This window comes from Cottoperca gobio, chromosome 17 (assembly GCF_900634415.1).
Source record: "Cottoperca gobio chromosome 17, fCotGob3.1, whole genome shotgun sequence".
In the NCBI taxonomy this organism is placed as follows: domain Eukaryota; kingdom Metazoa; phylum Chordata; class Actinopteri; order Perciformes; family Bovichtidae; genus Cottoperca; species Cottoperca gobio.
The window spans coordinates 3525000-3549354 of NC_041371.1; the positions used below are offsets into that span (position 1 = coordinate 3525000).

Below are 24355 nucleotides of genomic sequence, written 5' to 3' on the forward strand. Positions count from 1 at the left end.
CAACAACAGTGCAAAGTAATTGGCAGTGAGTGATGAGGAAATAATGCACGAAGAATTACCCGATGCATAGATTTAAGTGGAGGACTAATATGCATAATGAAAACTCCTATCACATTGAATGCCTTTGTTTTATCGTTGTGTTCTGTGGAGTGAATCTGCATCTCGCTCACGCCATGTAGCTTAGCCTGCTCCGTTTCCTGCCAGAGCCTCGTTGATCACCGTGCATCCCAGTTAAACCACGGGACACCGCAGAGAGCTGCCTGAGAACAGCGCCCGTATTTATTACCAGGCCGGTCATTTAACAGAAAGTGTTTTTGAATATCAGCACAAAATATCTGCTGGGGAAGGTAGAACACTAATTGTCTCCTCTAAAATGTCTTTCTCGTCATCGGCCAATTTCTTCTTTTCTCAAACCTTCACAGTCTTTTTGTTCAGCGAGGGAATCGTGTATCGACTCGTCTCCACACACCTTGAAGAATGTGGTGAAGAGGGAAAAAAAAGACTTTTCACCTCCTGCAGCTACAGAGAAGAGGCAGCGTGTCCCAGTTTCCTCACAGACGCATGCCTCGACAGCGCACCTCTTTATGGAGGAGGAGGAGGAGGAGGACGAGGAGGAGGAGGAGGAGGGGGAGAGTAAAGGGCAGGTATGAGGAAGAGAGAGGCAGGAAGAGAGATCCCCCTGGCCCAGGATGATTCTTCATTCAGCCGTAGCATGTCACGACTCCTACTTTTAAAACAGCTTTATGAGCTCAAGAAACTTGTGAGTAAAACTCTGACAAGCAAAGATCTGCCGATACATCTGAATTAAATGTAATAATATAAGATGTAAGGACTATTTAAGTCCAGCTTTAGAGTTTGATATTTAAGTAAGACATTGATGTATTAACCATTTGTTAATAAGTTAATGTAATACATCGCAGTAGCAGATATGTATAAGTCACATGTGATACAGTCCTGCCAATGGTTTCACACCATTTCACTAGAATAAGCCAAGAAACTTCAATCTCAATTATACATAATCAGACATTAGAGAGATGGGCCTGTGACTGTAAGATCATTTGGAGGATGAAACTAGGTGGGCAAGTGGATGAGGCGCTCTTGAGAAAAGCGTCTCATCCACGTGGGCGGCTCAGGAAACCACAAAAGACGAGCAGGTTGTGCTGAAATATTGTTGCCAACACACTAAACAAGTCAGATATCAGCCAACCTACCCTGCATAAAAGAAAGTTAAAATGTGGGACGCACAAGGAAAGTGTTACAACATGGAAAGAAAGGGGAAACTGCAGCATCATCAGCTGCTGAAGTTCAAAATGACTTCTGGCAGTTTTCCATCAACGCCGAGGTTGAAGCGACGCGGAGAGAGGAGCCCGAGATAAAAACTGCTGGCTGTGATTCCTTCAATGACCATGCAAATCCTGCAAAGTCATTCTGATAGACACGCAGGGAGGCAGGGAGGCAGGGAGGCAGGGAGGCAGGGAGGCAGGGAGGCAGGGAGGCAAACAAAAAGTGACAATTCAACGGCGAGCTCTGAGGAAACACCGCAGCTATTTTCCACAGACATGTTCCAACATGAACCGATAAAGTGAGAATCTGGCCCTGAAGCACTCGGGAGCGTTCAGGTGTGGGTGGTTTCTGAGTTTGAGTTAAGGGGTGTAGCGACAAAAGCGGCATCAGGAAAGGAAACTCAAAACAACCTCAGTCTACGACCAGCAGCTTAATGTTAGTGACGCTCGTTACACTCTTACATCACGATATGTAGATCGCTGTTGTCTGGACGGCAAAGTGTTCTCCGCAGCTAAAGGCCAGTGAGACACATTTTAGGAACAATCTGATAAATGTGTTTCTACAAGGCCGAAGGGGAGAACGACCACGTGACATCAAACAGCAGCTTCCTGTTCTCCTGACAAGCAGCCGTGTTCAGACACATTACTTTGTAGGTCTCACTGTAATCGAAAGCATCTAGCTGGGTGAGGTTCACTGGTTCATGTATCTCTTAGTGGGTAGAGACTATCACAACTTAGATCTTAGTTTTGTGTGTTGGGCCTCCTTCCCAACACAGTTTTGACATTGCTACAACAAAGTCTTAAGGGGCAAGAACAGATTGTAACCATCGGCTTGTAAAACGGCACACAGGGAGAAGGGTTGGCCAATGTGGAAGCAGGAAGTAAACTATAATGGGTGTTTTCAACATTTTTAGGGATAATTATTTCCCCATCATTTGTCTTAAACCCTGTAAGACTGTCTGGACTGCTCTAACTCAGGATGAACCATGTTCTTTAGCTGCCTGTCTCGGCCTGAACACTTTTTATCTGCACAAAAGCTGATAAAACACAAAGCCAGAGCTGCAGCGGTTTCCCTATTGGTAAGATTTAGTGGCTCGCTCTTACACTTCACTGATACATTTACTCTATTACAGTGTGAAGCAGAGCAGCAAGGAGAAGGATCAGATTCAGCTTTGCACTTACAAACACCCAGAATACAGAGAAGGTTTTGTGCAACTGACAACAAGCATCGAGTCAAATCACAGGACTTTGTTATTACCCAGGGACATTAAAACCCAACTGTCCTTGGACAAAAGAAAACGGCTTGCTTTTCTCCATGCAGAATACCAGCCGTTCACTGGGCCTGAACCTGTATTTCCAGTCTTAAAATGAACAAAAGTGTGCATCATATCTCCGGCTTCTCTGACCGCAAACCTGAATAAGGTACAAAAACCTGCTCAAGTCAAACCAGTTCAACCAGACAGAGGGGATCGCTGGACGTTTCTCTGTGGGCTTCAAACACACCGGCACAACGTCACACAGATAATGTGGAAGGGTATATTACGTTTTAATGAACAGAAGGCTTGACTAGGAGGAAGAGAAACAGGCAGGCAAGACTTGTAGAATAATCTACTAATCTAATCTGAAATGCAGTTATCTCAGGGGCACGGTGCAAACTAAAAGTTAAGGAGCTTTTATCCTGCAGGAGAGGAGCTGACATTAAACCTATGAGAGCTGACAGGGTGCAGCTAATTCACCAGCATGACTCTGCAGGTCCTTCTACTCACACTGTAATCTGCGTTTCATCAGAACAATTCAATCCCAGTGTTGCAGACAGTGTATTTGGAAGCTGGGTTCTTCCCTCAGTTTTACAGACGTGTGGGGAGCAGGCAGACACTCATGGCTGCACAGCTGCTCCATGACAGTTCGACAGATACACAGAGCTCAGTTTGATCTCGTAGCTATGCACCATGCAGACCTTACCTATTACGCTGAGGAGTGCACATTTCTCGCCTAAACCTGTCTAAGTTAATGTATGATTAAACTCCAAATAAGGAAGCCTTGAGCTATGAGGAAACACAGAAAAGGCTCAGATGAAGTCCTTCAGTGTGTCCAGACCAGTAGAGTGAGGGTATGGTGAACAGCTGTTCCATTTAGCTATAGTTATATCATTTAGTGCAGTGATTGTCAAAAACCGACCCGGGCCACAGGGACTGCAGGAGAAAGGGAAAATATGTATTGTACAAGCTTTGGGAAGATGCAATGAAGATTTATCAAACGGCAATTTGGACTCGTCATCTTACTGACACCTCACAAGAGATGTGAGAGCAGTGAGAGCAACTTCTTTACAGAGTCAAGGACAAAAGGCAACAAATGATCGGGTGTCATGTTTATATATATATATATATATATATATATATATATATATATATATATATATATATATATATATATATATATATATATATATATATGGATATAGATATATATATGGATATAGATATAGATATAGCCTAATCACCGTTTTATTATGGGACTACAAAAAAACAAAGATAAACCTTTACAAGCCTACACACAGCAGAAGTAGAACAAAGATTAAGCCAGGATCATCCTGTTCATATTACTACCATTTACACACTGGCTTCTTTATCCTATGACCTTTGCCCTGATGGTAAAAACACTCCAGCATGGACGCTTATTGAGCGATGTATGTACAGGGTCACTGAAGATGCAGTGACCCACTGACCTCAAACCTTCAACGTGAGCCGTCTATAAGAAATACAGCGAAAGCTCTGGGGAGTAAGTACGTCTTTGTAAAACCAGTAGGACTGCCTAACATGCAGCAGTGTTACTACGTTACGTGTATGTTCCTCGCCTTCAGGTATGACAGCCTTTATCCAAATCATCTACATGTCACAGATGAAGAAAGTAAAGAATAAAGTAAAGATCATTTTTAACTTTTAACTAAGTTTATGTTTCCACATTTGGAAGTTAAGATGAAATGGCACATTCCTCAAGTGAATACGATTCAAGAAGATGTGATTCTTCTCTTCTTCTGTGCACGTCTTACATCATGCATCACATCGAAACTCTCTCAACATAAGACTGACGTCTTGTTGCCTTATTGTCGAGTTAATAATCTCTGACTCTCATTGGGGGTAAAGTGCACACAAAGACTCCTTTCTACGGGAAAGTGAGAAATTATAGCGCACGCTGTCGTCAGCCAGACAAGCATGAGTACACATGGGCAGGGCCACGAGCAAACCTTTATTTATATTGGACCAACAGATTATATGGTGCAAACGGCTCTCTGTCATTGAGTGGCTGCTCAGATACACACGGCGGTTCGTAGGGGATTGATCTCAGGACGCAGAAGAAGAGCCGTGTTTAAACACAAACTACATTTATAAAAAGAAAAGGAGCTTATTAAGAACTGGGTCAGGATGATGATCTTTTTTTGTTGTGTCTAAAGATGCGTAAAGATGTGTACATTGACCATTTTTAAATGTTTTTTTTTATAAATAAAGGAAGTTTCCACATTTTGCTGTTTATGTCAATTAAAAACAATGTAATGCAATAAAAACATTTAGAGAAAATACCTTTAAACTGAAGCGTTTATGGCTTGATGTTGCCGGTAAAGTGATATTTTAAGACAGTAAAGTTCAAGTTCACATCCAGTTCCTCATGATTTTGTAAGATAAAGCGCTGTTCTGTAAAATATATACTGCTCAGTGCACTCAATATGTAAAATATCAATTATTCTACCTGTGTAAAATCAAAGCTACATTGTAGAAAATCAAATAAATGACAGATATGTTGCCCTGGCTGCCACCCTGCATCGTCTCTCCCATCATCACCGCTGACCAGAGCTCGTCTCAACAGCCAGCTGTCCAAACAAATGTTACGTAGCCAGCGCTTATGTAATGAAGCATGGCAAGTGCTTAGTGCGTCCTCTTAGCTATCCTGTTGCATGCCATCATCCGTTCAAACATCCCTAAGGAGTACAACGGAACCTCCTCGTCTCTCCCTTCAGGCTAGAAAGCAGCTGGGGATCAAATAATCAATGTTATGGATCACGGCGAGCGCTCACAGTGAACGAATAGGTAATAAACACAAGTCCTGCGCTGAGCCTGTGAAAAGCTGCAAGATCGGCTGCTGTGTGTGTGAAAGACAACGACAGAAATACAAAGCTGAGAAGGAATTGTCACGTAATCTCCGAGTGCTTATATACATATATACAAATATATATAACTTCAGGGATCAACATATGAGATTTAAAACAGACGGCACTTTATTTAAAGATAATGCTCTCAGAGTGCAACAAATACAGGAAATGCAAACAAAACAATGCCAGCTGTCTTGTGCTTCCTACAACCCAAAGATCTTTGTAATGAGCGTCACTGTGCAGAACATTACTCTGGTACATCAGTATGTGGAGGGATGTGCTGACTTGGCAAAAAAAAGAAATGCGCACGTAGCTGTGTGAGCACATCAAACATGTAGGCGTGTGAAGTTTCTGCATCCCTGCTGCCAGTGCACCGATAAAGAAGCCGTCTTACCGTCTCATTGTCCTCTGGGTACATACTGTCCTGTAGCAGAGTTGCCGCTGCAGAGGGGTAAGTCTGGTAGCCGGCGGTGCTGACGAGGACGCAGATGATGCAGAGAAACACAGCAGCCTCTGCCTAGTCACAAACTCTCTCCCTGACTGACATGTCACTGTGGCAAACCAGATAATGTCACTCTGAGGCCCGGCACACCACACACACACACACACACACACTGACTGTTATTCACTCACACGTTCTCTTACATAAACAGAGAGAGAGAGAGAGAGTGTGCGTTCAAGGCTCAGTGACGCTCACTCTTCCTGAGCTGCTACAACAAAACTGCTTGACCTGCCTCCCCATAATGCCACAACGCAGGACGCCGCAGCTGAAATAACACCCATGCACACAGATATCCAATTGAAGCTCCCAGAGGGATTAGGGAAAGCTCCATAAAGTGAGGAACATTGTGCCCCCCACCCCCCCCACACACACATCTTACTTGTCTCTAATCAAAGAACTGATACAGGGCAGAAATACGCTTTACACTGGATGATCCCCTATAATCACTATCCAGGATATTTATTATACCGCTTACAGTTTTTAACTCATGAAGAGTCTAACTTCCATCATTGCTCCTAAACCTCTGGACGGTATTATGGTATTAAGTCTTCTGTTTTGATCTCCCGAATCTAATTCAATTAGTAAATCTTCACATCTTGGTTGCGATTCTTGAACATCTTGTTCATATGTAAATGAATTTAGACACGAGTAGAAAACAACACCTCTGGGATCTTCTTGTATTGGCAGATATCTCAAGAGCAGAACCAGAAGAAGTCCTAAAACCCTGGAATGAGTTAAATCTTAGCTGCTGCGGTTCCCTCGCTCGAAGTCGATGGCTTATTTGAATGGGTTTTTGGTTATACGTCTAAAATAAGGTCGGTGGTTAACACGAGATTAAGAGATTTGAACGTTTTGTTGTACGAATTTACGACGCTTCTGTGCATCTTAAAAAGTGGCTAAATTATATATAGGATGTACAAACATCATGTGTATGTTACGATACATCATAAGAGCTTTTATCCAAGTAATTATACTAAGATGTCCGTTTAAGTGAGTGTTTTATCTGTAAGCACATGAAGGCAGCCGATCCACCCGGGGTGGTTGTGTTAGCACTGTAGGCCTGTGAATGAGCAGGACTGCTTTATGGCAGTATTGGATTTACAGCATTATACAGGCCAAACACATACATTCCCATTTAAACTCTTATAATTCAACTATAAAAATGGTTTCTGAACTGAATTTCAAGATATATCATGAAGTATGGATATTGTCATACACAAATATTTATACTGGGATTGAAGATGTTGATCCAATAACCTGAGGTGTTTCCCTTTCATGGAGCATTTCTTTTTAAACCTGAGTTTAGAGCAGGACAGGTGGACCAGGGCTGAAAGAAGAGCAGGTGGGCAGGAGTGAAAGAGAGAAAGAGAGGCTGTTAAACCCGGACTCACCCCTGCTCTGTTACACAAGAGCCAAACACACTGTAAAGGAGTGGGTCAGCTGCCAGACCGCCTGAAGTTGTGTGTGTGTGTGTGTGTGTGTGTGTGTGTGTGTTTCATATCATTGGCACACCAAACTGACACTACCACAGTCTGCTCTACTCCACTGAGACTTTCCATCATATTCCCAAATGACCGGCTGTTTGCCGATGACGGTGATTTCCTGAAAATGTAAAGTCATTTTAAGATTCCCAGGAAAAATCAGCAGAATCCACAACACGTCTCCATGAATCAACACTGATGCATTGTAAAGATAGACCAACAAACATTAGCGCTTAATATTTACAGTACATTTACTCTCTTTGGATTGTTTTGCAGCCAGAACAGGATGATTGAAGATGTCACCTTGAGCTCTGGGACATTTTTTCAATATGTTCTGTCATTTCATAAACCAAACGATTAATCAAAACGATCAATATTCAGGACTATAATCACGAGCTGCAGCCCTGACGAACACAGCGTGTCGTTGTTCTGACAGTCAGTCGTCTGGTTGGCTCAACACGGTGAAAAGTGGCTTTGTGACAGAAGGTCACTGGTTGTAATCCACAAACAATCTGTCAGGAAACACGGCGGAGTAAGATAAGAGGAGCAGAGAAAGAATATAAAGCATACGACCGAGGTTAGAAAAACTCAATATAACAGCAAATATTGGGATGACAGTAAGAGCAGGGAAGTCTGGGAAAGTTCAATGTTACTCCCCTTGTGTCAACAGTTAGCATCAGAGTGCCCCGAAGCTGCAGTGATGCTGTGCAGCCGTGAACAGTGGAGGAACAAAGAGGCTCATGTGTAAGCCGGATCAGTCGGGGTTAGAACGGCTTTTTAAGAGTAAAATTCAAGCACTTTCAAGGTGCCTCTCAAAGCCTTTATCATCACATCTAAATTATTACTATAAATGCAATTTGCATAAAATAAAATGTACAGAAATAATTGATACCAACGGCTGTCACTTTGTTTGTGTTAGCAGCTGCATGTTAACATTGATTGTAGGATTATTTAATCCTTGCTCATTTCCAGAGTACGGGAGGGTTAATCTGCGCTGCGCTGAATGACGAGTCAACACAAGAAAAGATCTTTCTTTTTGGTTTACACGAGAAGCTTTAAAAACTAAATGCACCATTTTACAAACTTTCCAGACTTTGCATGAAGCCTGATCGATGGAGAGCTGAGGCATAACTTTAAAATAAACACAATAAATGATTGCTTTATTAAAACTCTTTCCAAATTGGAGCCAATTATTTATTGTGCTTCCATCTGGGGGGTTCTCAGCATGAAAACATTTGGGACCCCTGATGATTTAGCATCTAAATAACGCTGCAGTGAGTTCTGCCAACATTTGATACAATAAGCCTTTTTTAATATGGCAGATAAAGTGAAATAACAGTAGGGCAGATGGTCTGGCTCCCCATTAACAGATCCCTCAGACTGTGTGTTTAGGAACGCTCGTGTGTGTGTCTCTTTGCAAAAAAGAACAAAAGTGGCTGTGTGTGTGGAAAATTAATGAATGACTGGGTTAATGAATTACTTATTTTATGTGTTACGGACGTATATAAATGCGCATGGATGGGTGTGTTCAACCATTTCATGTACAAAAAAGGTGCGACGGTGTAAAGACATCCACTTCCTGCCACACACGAGGTGATCAAAGAACTTAGGGAAGCGCTTCCTCGAATCAATCATCCTGCTGAGAGTCATTAGAGGTTTTTAGTTGATTACAGCAGTCATAAGAAAAGATGGGAGTTTGCAGGGTTGAGTGGGAGTTATTGACTGAGTCAATCAAGGGTGGGGGTGTAAAGATATTAACTGTTAAGTGCCTATTACTTTCAAAAGGACGAAGCAGAAGCTGAAGACAGTGTGCCAAAACAGACTTTTGAGGCCTATAATACGAGTTTCTAAATGAAAGACTTGCTTAAGACACACTGGAAGCATTCAGAGACAGACAGAGGATCAAGTGAACCCACAGTGTCAGTAATAATGAGGGGCGCTGTGGGTAAACTAGGCTAAGAACTATGTATATCTATATATATGTATATCTATAACACTCGAGGCACCAAGGCATCAAGCTAAAGACAAATTCAGTGTTGCATTTGTGTTAAATTATGTAATGAATCCATGTATGAGATAATACGACTGAAAGGACACGGAGAAGAAATATTTTTTATATTTTTTATCTGAGCTCAACTTTCTGTTGCGGTTGCCTTTTCGAAGAGACCTTGAACGCACAATTTGAAGCTTGTTGAATATCTATTAGTATTTGCAATTTTGGAACATTCCCCACACCCACACCCACACACACACACACACCCACACACACAGTGAAAGCGGTAAAGTTGTAAGACAAAAACACAGAGAGCACCCAGACCAGACAACTCTGTGATAGCGACCTGTCAATCACAAGGTAGCCCCGCCCTAAAACATAGTGCTTATTTTACTCTAAAATAGGACAATAATTTACTAAATCAACATCATGCTGTATTGAATGAGACTTGAAACACTTGAGACCATAAACTCGTCAGGAATATATTTACTGAGGTAATAAATCAAGTGAGAAGTAGCGTCATTTTCTCATAGACTTCTATACAATTTGACCTCTTTTCGCAGTGGCTTCACTCGTCAGACCCGGAGGTTGCCGCTTGGTGTTGTTAAGATCTGTGCACCTGCATCAATTAATTATTTAAATTCCTTTTAATTTATTGTCCTAAGAAGTTTAATTTACTCTGGGTCTGCACAGAATCAAGCAAATGTTTTATCATTTAATCTTAGAAAGTTAAAACGTTATTGCAAGTATTATAAATTCTATCGATGCATAAACATTGAACAATTACTGAGTGCTGTTAAAGTCAGTCAAATAAGAAATGAGAGCATGTTTTACAGAAAGATTGAGTCTGTAACACACCACGTTTAATTCTGCTCGTCATTAGTGGGATATTCCCCACCTGAAGAGTCAACGTCTCCAGCTGCATTTTTAACATTAACTTTGTAACTGCATTGCAGATCTCCAGAGATCTTTATACCTCCCAGATAAATGTCTCCCTGTGCGCTACAGCAGCGACAACACCAGGAGAAAAAGCCACATTTGATGGTGCTAGTTAAAAAAACACCACAACACCTTTTTTTTGAACACTGATTTATAATTTTCGAAACTAATGATGTGAAGTTCTTACATACAGAGCACACGCTATGTATTCTGAGTGTTTCTCACAAGGGCTGTTGGATTGTTATGATCCTGGAGGAAGACGGGGGAGGGAAAGCAGAATGGATGGGGCGATGCAGTGAAGCAGCAAATTAAAACACACCGAGACCTTGACAGCCATTATATTCAGTGGCTGGAGGGAAACATCTGCTTCGGTGAATACAATGTCCAATGCACTGCTAGGGGCTTTAAAACGTACCGTATGCATGAAAGTATCAAGTGATATCTCAGATGGTAACTTCGACATTTTCCAACTAGCTATTGGGCTGAGAAGAAACTGAATACTAATGTTGTGAAAGGTCAGGGCAGTTTTCAAACATACCTGATCCATTCCTTTTGTTATGCATAGTTGCACTGCAGCACATCTCCTTCTGCTTTGGATGCAGTGAGTGGTGGAGCAGGTGGAAGGTGGTCGGGATAATAGCTTGAGTAAAGTATTGTTTATGTGTGGAAACGTCTTTTAACCAAACTCCCACCCTTGCATACTGATCTGCCAGTAATGCCCAAATGCAAATTATTAAACCAACTTCTAGCCTCCGCTTAAACCTGACCTGATTTAATGCTGAAATACAAGCAAAATATACAACTCAACAATTCCTGTAGCTTCTTCACAATACATGCTCGTATCAATGTTCTGACCTGGAAGAACTGTACTGTGAAGAAGCAGAAGGAAGTGATGAGCTTGTATTGACGGCAGGGCTTTGTGATCCCTGTAATGCTTTGCATTGTAATTAAAAAAGAAACAAGAGACCTAACTTAGACTTTCATTATAACAGAGAGGGGCACAGCGAAGTTCATCCATGTGTCTTCCCAAAACATCTGGTGCTCAAAGCGTTGTAGGGTCTACTCCCAACGTTTTTTGAGCATGTTCAAAAACGTTTCACGGCCTCAGCGTTCAACAACGTACACCAGCGTATTGCCGATATTCCGTATAAGCTCTGATACGTTTTGTATAAGTCCGTGATACGCTATCAATAGGCTCTGTATACTTTCATATATACGTTGTATATGCTAATTTTCATATGCGCCAGCGTACGTTTCTGCCATACGGCACCGTGTGACACGGCCTTAAGAGACTCAAGCTTTCTGCTGCTTGCCATTGATCCACATGTACATTTGAGTGCACAAAAGGTTCAACAAAAGTTGAAAAAAAGCAAAAGATTTGCACTGATTTACTTCACAAATCCACTAATTATGGCAATTCCATTAGTGTCCTAAAATGTCACGGTTTTAAGTTTTGGTGTAACCGGGCCTTTAGATTGATGGTGAGAAAATAACGAAAGCCCATATTGTTATTGAGTCGCTCATATATCATCAACACTCAGTCAGCAGTGTTGGAGATATTGGATTTATGCCCTCAGTAATATTTTGGCCACAAGAAAGTACATGTAACAATCTTAAATTTAGCAACTCAGCTCTATAACCACCTAAAAAAAAGTGCAAAGGAAGAAGCCGGGAGGACGACAGAGCGGCAGCTGTTAAAGATGACTAGTTACAAAAGTAGTGACAAAGTGGGCCCCAGTGTCAGGTCCAGTGTGGCAGATAAGAGCCGGGCAAAGAACTGTGCAGCCCTCCAGACACACTCATTACTGCCTGAAAGCAAGGAGCTTATCAGAAGGAGCTGGATGAGCCAGCAATAAGGAACAAGGCCTGGCAGCTGGAAAACTCTCAGCTTTCTTATTATGTTCAGTCATCCTTCTCCTGCTTTTGAAGTCACTCTTTTATGTCCTATTCCCTTTAAAATATTACGCTGCAGGAGAGGAAAGACACAAGAGAGAATATGAGAGCAGACAGGGGAGGGGTTTGCATATTTTAGGAAGTCCTGACTCATATCTGAGCTGTTGTCACCAGCAGCATGCCGTCAGGACAGAGAAAGCAAACAAGCAGTCCACTGAAACTGGTTTCACTATCTGTGTCCACCTGATCAAACAACAACCACTTACAGAATAGCACGGTGTTAACAATATACGTCACGTCACAATATACCTCAAACTGCATCATCACCTTTACACCAGGCTCACTCGGCCTTCATTTTGGGTTTGAAACTAGAAATTTGTAACATAAACAACACCAAGAAACTTAATAACTGAGATGTTGTTGTCTACTCAGCAACTGTAAATTAAATCAACATAAAGCATTAGTGCTGTTAGGCAAACACAGATGACACTTGATATAGAACAGTGTCCCGTTATCTAGTTTTAACAACCAATCAAAAGTAAATAGAAGAAGTATCTACAGGAGGAAGAAAACACAAACAGAGAAGCCTTGTGAACAAAAAGGCAGAGATTTGTGTACGTGTTGTATTATTTGCACTTGCAGATCAGATGACTCACAGAATGAAATAAATCACAGTGTTTACTTTCAGACAAAGCTGGCCTGATTGTCTAGATTACCAAAACAAGCTCCACCACTGTGACCTTTTCTCCTGCCGTTTACATGGCGCACAGAGCGGCCGAAGGAAGGAAGGAGCTCCATTGTGGGAACTGGACTGTTTTCAGAGAACAGACGCACTTTGAAATTGTATACGAACCCGTTTTAGATAACCTTTAACAACACATCATGCTGGGTCAGTGGTTACGTCATTGTGTGATGCATCGCTCTGGTTTGTCTGAAAGTGCTGGTGTGACCAAAACTTGTTTTGTGAATGTGAAACTAGATATGTGTAGTTAATGACCAGTAAACCTACATGAATGACTGAATGCAATATTTCTTAATACTTAATTTCAGAGGTCAAACACACTAAAACTGAGCAGGAATGTGCATGTGGCACTGTTTTGTAAATGTAATAATGGTGCTACAAACAAGTTTGAGGTTCAATTGTTAAGGAAGGCTCTGCATTTAAATGTAATCTCTTATATTATATGGTTATAGTTTGTTATAGCAATTTTAAAAAAAGGAAAGGATAATGAATAAGTATGCAAAGAGCTGCACAGAGTTTAACTAACATGTGTAACTTCAACACAGCTTCTACCATCTCCTCCTTTCTGTACACACAGAGAGGTCTGCAGCCAGTGGCAGCACCACACAGACCCACTTTCTATTTTCTCTCTGGCTTTTGTTCAGCGGCAGACTGAGCTAACGATTTCAGGAACAAACGCCCCCACTGACCAGGCGCACAAGCAATCAGCTGCATCATCTCACTGAGGCTTTCTGACTGAGCTGATCTGCATTTGTCTGCACCTCAGTAGCTTTAGGACTGCAGTGATGATCAGCGTCTGCAGTTAAACATAACTTGGCGATTTAGGTCAAGAGGGCAGATCACCTAAACATGTCAAGCAGATTTTAATGAATAAAATAGGAAATATAAGTAGAGCCAACTGCACAAAACCACTTTCAGTGCCATATATGGCAAATGATGCTGGGGTGATGTTTGTCCTGGATTGGGCCCCGGATATTAATCTGGGTCTCAAAGCCAAAATGAATGCCAACCCAAGATTTGCATGTACATCAACATTCAACAGCACAAACAATTGTTTAAATTTGTACGACTTTACCTGGAGATGTTCAGTGGAGCTGCTGCTCAGTTCGTCTCCTGACTCCGAGTCGTTGGTGCGCCTCTCTTCCCCTGCAGAGTCACAGCGCTGGGTGCTGTCCACGTCCAGCGGGACTCGCTCCAGGTCTGGGGATTGAGCACGGGTGCGGGGTAGAGTGCTGGACTTTTCTTTTTGAGGAGGCTGGAGGGCTCCGCCGTGGACAAGGATGTCAGCCAGAGCACGGTCATGGTTGGTGGGAGTGGTGGGGGAGTGATGGAGGCTACTGTTCCTGCGCTGACTGGGGGGGCTGAAGTTCCCAGAAGAGGCCGTGTGTGCAGATGGTGAGCGCCGATAGTTGGACTCATGTCTCTGAAGGCTCTCCGTGGGCCGGTCGAGTCCCAGCTCCAGACTGGTTGGCTTTATCCAGAGTGCACTCCCACCTTGTGGAGGTGTGTTGCCAGTGGCAGCAAGAGGATGTGCGAAGGGTTTAGGGGGTGGCATGAGAGCTTTGCGGACTTCGCGGACATACTGAGCAGGTACGTAGAAAGCTTTAGTCCCTTCCTCCTTCCTCACCTGCCACCAGTCCTCGTTACTTTTCTTGACCAGCATGTAGCATTCCCCCTGCTGGATGGTGATGAGGCGGTCCTTGGCCTTGTATTCATAGTCGTACTCCACCTCGATGTAGACCTCGCCCGGGGCAATAGGCAGTTCCGCCATGATGCCTCCGACTGTCCACCAGGCAGCTCACCGCAAGAGGAAGACGTTTATTAGCATGGTTTCCTGAGCAGAGCTGGAGGGAGAACAACAAGGACCTAAAGTAAGTATCCGATACATTACATACATTTCATGTTCCACAATCTTATAGTGCGTCACCTTAAGTCTTAGTAATATATTTAGAAATCAGAAAATATGTTTTTTTAAAGCTTGTTACTCCACCTTATCTAGAACAAATGAATCTAACTAAGATGGAAGGAGTCTCTGTAGGTTTGTCTGTCGTTCAAGTTTCTGGACAACTGTTCATCCGATCGACTTCACACTTGGCGGGTGTACTGCTGAGGACACAAGGAAGTGCAGTGAAGAGTGTGACGTTATTAGGAAGAGCGGTTCTCGAGAAAGCTGCGAGCCGCAATAATGAACCAGCAGGCACTGAACGAGTAAAATACAAGCTGAAGAGCTTTAATCCTCTTCAAAGGATGCGCAGCTTCACAGCAGCGCATAGTGTTAGACATAAGGAGGGGAGACAGTAATGTGACTCACATGGTCTTCTTCGACCACTGTATCCAACTCTCTCTCCTCTGTCTGATAATGACAGCGAGTCAAGCAGAGGTGAGGCATGACAGATTAGTCAAATCACACAAATAGTTTCCTGCTGAAGTCACATGTATACACACATACTCTCTCGCTCTTACAACACGAGGTGAGGCGTCAGCACACCTTGATCAACCTGAGCTCTGAAGTGCTTTTGTAAGTTATGTAAAAAATGCTCATAACTCAACTGGCGGTGACAACAAGAAGCACGTAATGGAGCCAAACCTTAAGTTTAAAAGGTACGTCTTATCAGTAGTGGACTTTGAGGGCAAATATATACAACAACAGAGGCCACAGCTAAAGCCAAGTGGCCGTCTTGTAATCAGGAGTTGTGAATTCTACACTACATGACTGAGGCAGGGGGGGTCACACACACTACAAGAACCCACGAGTATGAGTACGTCTGGTCTCCAAACTACGCCTGTTTCCATCCACACGTCTTTACCATTTCCCCCGAGGTCGATCAGTCACTGCGTTATGTTTATTCATGAAAACATCCAACATCGTAGGTGCAACAACTTTGGCCCGTGCTGCAAATGCAATAAATAAAAATGAAATGCCTCCCGATGTTTCCCCTCAACCAGTGTCTTGTGCTCTCACTGCATCCCCTCAAGACTCCCCGACAGGTCCAGATATTTATCCTGCAAGATATCTGGCATCCTTGATATGCATCCTTGAACAGTTCACACGTAGCGCTCGAGTGCTGATTTGCGAGCGCCGAGCCAACGCCGGTTTGCCTCTGACCTGGAGCTTTTGTCGGGGAGCTCCAAAGGGCTGAAGTCGTGTAGTGAGAATAGGCATGAGAAAATGTTTTGTTAAATTTATAGTACACGATTTGCCCTTGTGACATGACGAGATCTACTGCCTCGGGCTCCCTCTGTGCATGGGCTATTTTGATAAACAGAGATTGTTCCACATTTCTTCTTGTGCTGGTTGGAAAAGAAAGACTTCATGCTCTAACAAGCTTAATAGTTAAAAGATGCATCTTGTCCATGTAGCTGTTTAGTGTGGTTAGTGGGTTTCTTTACAGAACGTCGGACTTTACCCTTATTTATAAAAATATACATTTAGCACTTCTCTTGCTGCAGTTTTGAAGGTGCATTGCAACACTTGAATGTGTTACTACAGTGTTCTGGAAAGCAGGTAATCTATGAAATTAAATATTCTGCATCTGCTCTACTACAGGAGAGAACGTGAGCACTGCAAGTACACATGTAAGGCCCTCTAGCAAACAGTCTGTAGTCTTCTAAACATGAATTATTGACCACTTCAGACCAATAAGACCACAGTGTCAGATCAACAAACTGTGAAATGTACTTGTTGCGTTGACTTGCGCATATTATTTCAGTTTTAACGGAGCTACACTCACATTCAAAAGCCTTGAGTAAAACATGAGCAAACACAGCACTCTTGGGAAAACTTTGACCTTTCAACCTACTTTTTTTATACCACTGAACTGAACGGTGGAACTCGCTGCCTCTGGATATTAGAAAACAAACTCTCTTTTTAATCTGGCTTTTAATTTGTAGTAAAGCCTTAGTTTTTTTTGGTCCCTGGTGTTTATATTATTGTTTTCTATTCATTTAATTCACTTAATTATATTTATTTATTGTTGATGTTTGTCTAAAAAGGAGCTATGAAAGGAAATAAAGTTGAGTTGAGCCATTAAAAACAAAACAAAATGAAGTTCAAATGTACTTCGCCCTCAACTGAGCAACAACCCAGACAGCGGTGTCAAAGACAGTGGAGGATGTCTTCATCTGATCTGGACGAAGTGGCAGGATAGTACAGCGTCAGCATCAGATAAAGCAGGACGTTACAATGACAGTCAGTCATCAGTGAGACACATCCAGGAAGAACCTTTATATTCATGGTGCAGACTGAGCAACCAATCACGAAACAACGAATAACTTTCATTGACAAGTCTGTGTAGTGGCTGTCAGACAGACAAGTATCCAAATTCTACAAGCGACGTCCTTTGATAGCCGCTTCATTAACGGTCACACCGTTTTAAAAGCCAGTACACGTGGGGCGGGTATTATTTTATATTTCTATGTGGCATTTGGCTTCACCTTTACCAGCATTAGTTTAATAGAGATCTGTGATTAGGTGTGATTAGGAAAACAGCGCCTGGATTACTCCTGATAGTGACCGCCGGGATAATATCATCGTGGATTACCTCGCTGCTTCAGGCTAACAGACACTGAGGCAAATCTCACCAAATCTATTGGCTATGCAGAACGTCCATTCGCCAAATGACACAAAACACACTCTGAAGCCAATTCAGAGCTCACAGTAACAACACACAGCTACTGAAGCACTGGACCGGATGATACGAGAGCTGGCAGCCTTCATCATCAACCTGTGGCTGGAGGAAGACAGCGTTTCTTCTACTTCTTTCTACCCTTGTGTTGAACACATCTGGACCGAGGTTCAGGAACTTTCTCTACATGCTCAACAGCAAACGTTCTTCAGGGCCTTTGTTCTAGAAGTATTACTTGTCACAAGTGGATGGGAGGTTGTTGGGAATTAAATCATTGCAGCAGACACAAGTTAATTTCCTGCCTTCCTTGCGCAACATTTCCCCTGGTTGTTTTCTTTGAACTCGTTCACTCCTCGTCGATATCCTGCCAAAGTGTTTAATGCCGTGTTACCACATCCATGACATTACAGCTCACATGTATATGTATGAAATGAATTTTAGAGATAAAACACCTAATTAGATTTATTGGTTTGTCAATCGACAGGAAAAGTAATTGGCAAATATTTTTGCGTAATTCTTTCAAAGCTTCGTCGATGTGAGGATTTGCTTTTTTGTTGTTGAATGTGACTATAAATTTAATTTCTTTGAGTTTTGGGACAAAACAAGTAATTTAAAGACGGTACGAAGGCATTTCAGAGATTTTAATGCCAATTTTTTCATTATCTTCTGACAATTTTATCGGCCGATAGACGATTAAAAGATTAAATGTAGCCGTAACATTTTTAAACCAATGAAACGTTACATATTTTTAACAATAGTCCCTCTACTCTTCTCATCGTTCCAAATAGCCTACCACCCCAGCATTAATATAAATGTAATGAAAGATGCTCTGAGAGCCATTCCCTGGAGAGTTGGGCTGTTTATTTATTTATTAGGACTTTCTGGTTAATCTTATTCCTCATATTGAAAGGTATTTAGAAGGTTAAGTACCTGGAGGCTGCTGTCTGTTTTACTTATCCCTGCCTAGATTAAGCTCCAGCATCGGCGCAGCTATTTAGTGGAAAGCACAAATCTTCTCAGAGTCCAATCAGCAACATCAGGAGGACGCATCTTAACTTGATGTGATGGTAATAAGATTTACAGTGGCGGCGCTGTGGGCTGGATCCGAAGAATAAAACCATCCAGAGCTACAAGACATGCTGGCGTCGGCTGACGAGACGGGAAGGTAGGAGAAGAAATGCGCGTGGGACTATTTGAACGGTTATGTGATGGAAAGATCTGCCGTTGTCAGCACATGTAGGAAACACACCCTCCCATTTTCTCCCACCATCAGCGAAAAACAGAAGGCAGCACCTTGGAAAGAGTTCTTCTAAATTAAAAGCATGAAATGTTTCCAGTGAAACACAGACAAGTGATTCTCTCTGCATCGGGTCTCACATGACACTTGTTAGTGGAGTTCAGCCTGCCAGTGATTACACGCCGTGAGTTCTTTTCATCACATTTCGCTCCCATTATAGAGTTATTTAGAGAGAAGCAAAATGAGGTTATCAAGCTCACTAAACTCACTTTAAATGCTCATGTGGTGTCGTTACAGAAGAGCCAAGATGTCAGTTTATTCTCAAACATCAACTGCTTTCATTGAAACTCATTTATGCCTTTAAGTTTTGCAGATTTTCCAATTTGTCAAAGCTTTGAGCAGCATTTCACCTCACAAGTCTTAGAGATAAAGACATCAAGCAAAAACTATCAGCGTGGCTCATAAGTGAGGGGATGTGGCTTTCCTGTGATTTAGGGTGAACTGTGAAATCTTTCGAATGGGAATCTGAAGTCACAGTTTGTACAATCAGAAAGTCAAGAACTGTGCCGTGACCTTCGCACGTAGTCACACCAAATATAGATCCATGTTCCCCTAAACAGCCTAGATTCAGCACAGGCTGCCCCAGTTAGACACCTCTCACCACGACTTTCCTCGAAACTCAACTCCCCCGGGTCCTCTGCAACTGTCAGTAACCACAATCTGCCACACTTTACCAACTACAGCCAGATGCAGCTCATTTAGGAGTGGGAGTGAGAGAGAGAGAGAGAGAGAGAGAGAGAGAGAGAGAGAGAGAGAGAGAAATTAATAAATAAAACACGTTTTAGAGCCAGGTAGGTCGCCCAATGTAGGGATGAGAGCAGGCAGTGTGGTCAACACTTGATGGAGTGAGACAAATCCAATTCAACATGGCATTACTTGCCGACGATACAGTAAATCCTACAACTCACACTTACTGGGAAACAAATCAAAAAGGTTGCATCACAACCATTTGGGGCAAAAACTATGTTTTTTTTCCCCAAACATTGTATTGAGAGTTGTTCTGTTCTAACTAACTTGCACAATCCTTCCACTTTTAATTCAAATATAATGTACATATTCTTTTGAGTAATTTGTCATACATTTACTTAATTTCCTTTTTTGTATATTTAGGTTTCTTGTACAATAATTCTATATTTGCTCTTATTCTACATATTCATCTGTTGTATTGTGCTTATGTACAACAAGGCAAATTCCTTGAATGTGACAACCTACTTGGCAATAAACCGATTGTATTCAAAGCACAGGGAGATACACCGTCTAACTAAAAGCAGTAAATCCTCACACTACACACGCACATGTGTGGCATTCTCGCTTGATACATTTGTCAACTGACTAATCATTTGTGTTATAAAAGGCACGTAAGAGCTTCGTAATTGCTGGTTTTAAGACAACTCTTTGGGGTCTTATGATGATAGGAATGGCTTGGCAGATAAGTGATTGCTTTAGAAGATCAACACACTATATCAACCAGCTCTACTGTGATTTATAGTGCGACTTTCACGCGCGTTATTATCCGTTAAACGACCTGTCACCTGCTTAGTGCTGCACCCTGACAGGTTCATGTTACTGCTGACAGCTAATGAACACAACCGACAGTAAATAACATTTCTGTGCCAGTTCACCAGCTGCCCAAATGCAACTTTATGGTGCAAATCAAAGAGGATGTAAATACACACCTCTGTGAGTGTTGTAGTATTCCTGCAGGGATTAGTTCACTTTACAGTTCCTGGTGTATGCACAGCATTCTCCTGAACTTATTCAAAATGGGAAGACGTTCGTGTTCCTTCAGGAAAGGTGTAAAAGTCTTACCTGTAACTTATCATGACGTGTTGTAGTCTCACCACGGAGTTGCGGCTCTCTGTATTGATTTACAGAGGCTAATCTGTCGCTAACATTAGCTAGCTAATTAGCTTTCCTGCTAAACATTCCTCGGTGTCCCAAACACTGCCGCACTCAAACATCCGCACCTTCACGTACCTTCTCTGCTGGGGTGGGACACTCCGGGGGGGGGGGGGGGGGGGGGGGGGAGAAGAACACTCCAGAGCTCCTTATTCAGGTTCAAATCCCGTAAACTTTCCTGTCGACCGACCGACCACCGTGTGAAGCTGGTTCTCCGCTTGTCAAGTTTGTCAGATAGCGGCGCTCCCGTACATCCTGCTCTTCCCTGGCCGGTGTAATCCACAGCAGTGCTCGCTCCCGCGGACTCACGCCTGCCCGAGCAACTTTGGCAACTACCTTTGTGCAGAGATCGTCTAATGACAGAGGTATCACTCCGCCTCTGTGTCAGGACATACTCCGACCATTAGTATCTCAGTATAATGAGTTATTATCTCAGTATAATGAGTAATATACTCAGAATATGTATATTCAAAGAGTTTATTATCAGTATACAGTTTTGCATATAAGTGAGTTATTATCTCCAGATAATAATATCCATTAGAGTTATTCTCAATATAAGATTACAGTATAATGAGTTAGTATCTCAGCAATGAGTATATTCATATATTAGTGATCTCCAGTATAAGTGAGCTATTATCTCAGTATAATGAGTCTATTATCTCAGTAAATGAGTTAGTACTTCATATAATGAGTTAGTTATCCTCTCTAAATTTATTTCATCTCCGGCTATAATTTTATATGCTCAGTTGAGTATATCTCAGTATAATGAGTTATTATCCAATATAATATGGTTTATTATACTAGTCAGTATTAGTATGGAGTTAGATTATCCAGTATAATGGGAAGTATTATCTCAGTAAAGAGTGATTATCTCAATAATTTAGTTATTTCTCAGTATAATGAGTTATTTATAATCGAGTCGTATATCTCCGAAAGATTTATTCCAGTATAATGAGTTATTATCTCAGTATAATGAGTTATTATCTCAAGTATAATGAGTTATTATCTCAGTATAATGAGTTATTATCTCAGTATAATGAGTTAGTATCTCAATATAATGAGTTATTATCTCAGTATAATGAGTTATTATCTCAATATAATGAGTTATTATCTCAGTATAATGAGTTATTATCTCAGTATAATGAGTTATTATCTCAATATAATGAGTTATTATCTCAGTATAATGAGTTATTATCTCAGTATAATGAGTTATTATCTCAATATAATGAGTTATTATCTCAGTATAATGAGTTATTATCTCAGTATAATGAGTTATTATCTCAGTATAATGAGTTATTATCTCAGTATAATGAGTTATTATCTCAGTATAATGAGTTATTATCTCAGTATAATGAGTTATTATCTCAGTATAATGAGTTATTATCTCAATATAATGAGTTATTATCTCAATATAATGAGTTATTATCTCAAGTATAATGAGTTATTATCTCAATATAATGAGTTATTATCTCAGTATAATGAGTTATTATCTCAATATAAGAGTTATTATCTCAATATAATGAGTTATTATCTCAATATGAGTTATTATCTCAATATAATGAGTTAGTATCTCAATATATGAGTTATTATCTCAATGTAATGAGTTATTATCTCAATATAATGAGTTATTATCTCAATATAATTAGTTATTATCTCAATAATGAGTTAGTATCTCAATATAATTAGTTATTATCTCAATATAATGAGTTATTATCTCAAGTATAATGAGTTATTATCTCAGTATAATGAGTTATTATCTCAATATAATGAGTTATTATCTCAATATAATGAGTTATTATCTCAATATAATGAGTTAGTATCTCAATATAATGAGTTATCTCAATATAATGAGTTATTATCTCAGTATAATGAGTTAGTATCTCAGTATAATGAGTTATTATCTCAATATAATGAGTTAGTATCTCAGTATAATGAGTTATTATCTCAATATAATGAGTTATTATCTCAGTATAATGAGTTATCTCAATATAATGAGTAGTATCTCAGTATAATGAGTTATTATCTCAATATAATGAGTTATTATCTCAGTATAATGAGTTAGTATCTCAGTTATCTCAATCTAATGAGTTAGTATCTCAGTATAATGAGTTATTAATCTCAGTATAATGAGTTATTAATCTCAGTATAATTGAGTTAGTATCTCAAGTATAATGAGTTATCTCAAGTTATAAGATTTAAGTATCTCAGTATATGAGTTAGTATCTCAGTATATGAGTAGATCTCAATATAATGAGTTAGTATCTCAATATAATGAGTTAGTATCTCAGTATAATGAGTAGTATCTCAGTATAATGATAGTATCTCAATATAATGGTTATCTCAATATCATGAGTTAGTATCTCAAGTATAATGAGTTAGTTTCTCAATATAATGAGTTTATCTCAAATATAATGAGGTAGTATCTCAATATAATGAGTTATTACATCAGTATAATGAGTTAGTATCTCAATATAATGAGTTATTATCTCAAGTATAATGAGTTTTATCTCAATATAATTAGTGAGTTATCTCAGATAATGAGTTATTATCTCAGTATATAGTTATTATCTCAATATAATGAGTTATTATCTCAATATAATGAGTTATTATCTCAGTATAATGAGTTATTATCTCAGTATAATGAGTTATTATCTCAATATAATGAGTTATTATCTCAGTATAATGAGTTATTATCTCAATATAATTAGTTATTATCTCAATATAATGAGTATTATCTCAGTATAATGAGTTATTATCTCAATATAATGAGTATTATCTCAGTATAATGAGTTATTATCTCAGATATAATGAGTTATTATCTCAATATAATGAGTTATTATCTCAATATAATGAGTTATTATCTCAATATAATGAGTTATTATCTCAATATAATGAGTTATTATCTCAGTATAATGAGTTATTATCTCAATATAATGAGTTATTATCTCAATATAATGAGTTATTATCTCAATATAATGAGTTATTATCTCAATATAATGAGTTATTATCTCAATATAATGAGTTATTATCTCATATAATGAGTTATTATCTCATATAATGAGTTAGTATCTCAATAGTAATGAGTTAGTATCTCAATATAATGAGTTATTATCTCAATGTAATGAGTTATGATCTCAGTATAATGAGTTATTATCTCAGTATAATGAGTTATATCTCAGTATAATGAGTTATTATCTCAGTATAATGAGTTATTATCTCAATATAATGAGTTAGTATCTCAATATAATGAGTTATTATCTCAGTATAATGAGTTATTATCTCAGTATAATGAGTTATCTCAGTATAATGAGTTATCTCAAATTAATACATTATCTCATAATGAGTTAGTATCTCAAAATTATGAGTTAGTATCTCGAAATAAGGAACTAGTGTATCAAAATAATGAGAAACTTTTTTCAGTTATGATTTAGTATCTCAAAATAATGAGAAGCTTTCTCAAATAATGACGAAGTAAATCTAAATAATCATCCGGGTGCCAGATTCCCAGGAATATGCGGAGCAATCTTTGGCGTTACCATAGTGACCATTCTGCTAGG

General features: G+C 40.2%; 1 protein-coding gene across 8 annotated transcripts in view; it reads right to left on the reverse strand.

Moving 5' to 3' along the window:
• LOC115022515 (rho GTPase-activating protein 12-like) overlaps positions 1–21102 on the reverse strand; it is a 42715-nt gene extending 21613 nt beyond the window's left edge. For 2 of the 8 annotated variants that reach the window (XM_029453515.1, XM_029453519.1), the window contains exons 1-2: positions 20877–21101; positions 14053–14821 (exon numbers count right to left, since the gene is read on the reverse strand). In XM_029453515.1, coding sequence (XP_029309375.1) covers positions 14053–14748 — 696 coding nt within the window. In that variant the 5' untranslated portion in view covers positions 14749–14821; positions 20877–21101. Of the gene's footprint in view, positions 1–14052; positions 14822–14967; positions 15346–20708; positions 20832–20876 lie in introns of those variants that run through there. The other 6 variants (XM_029453521.1, XM_029453520.1, XM_029453518.1 and 3 more) reach the window with 5 other exon arrangements.
• Between the last annotated feature and the right edge of the window lie 3253 nt (positions 21103–24355).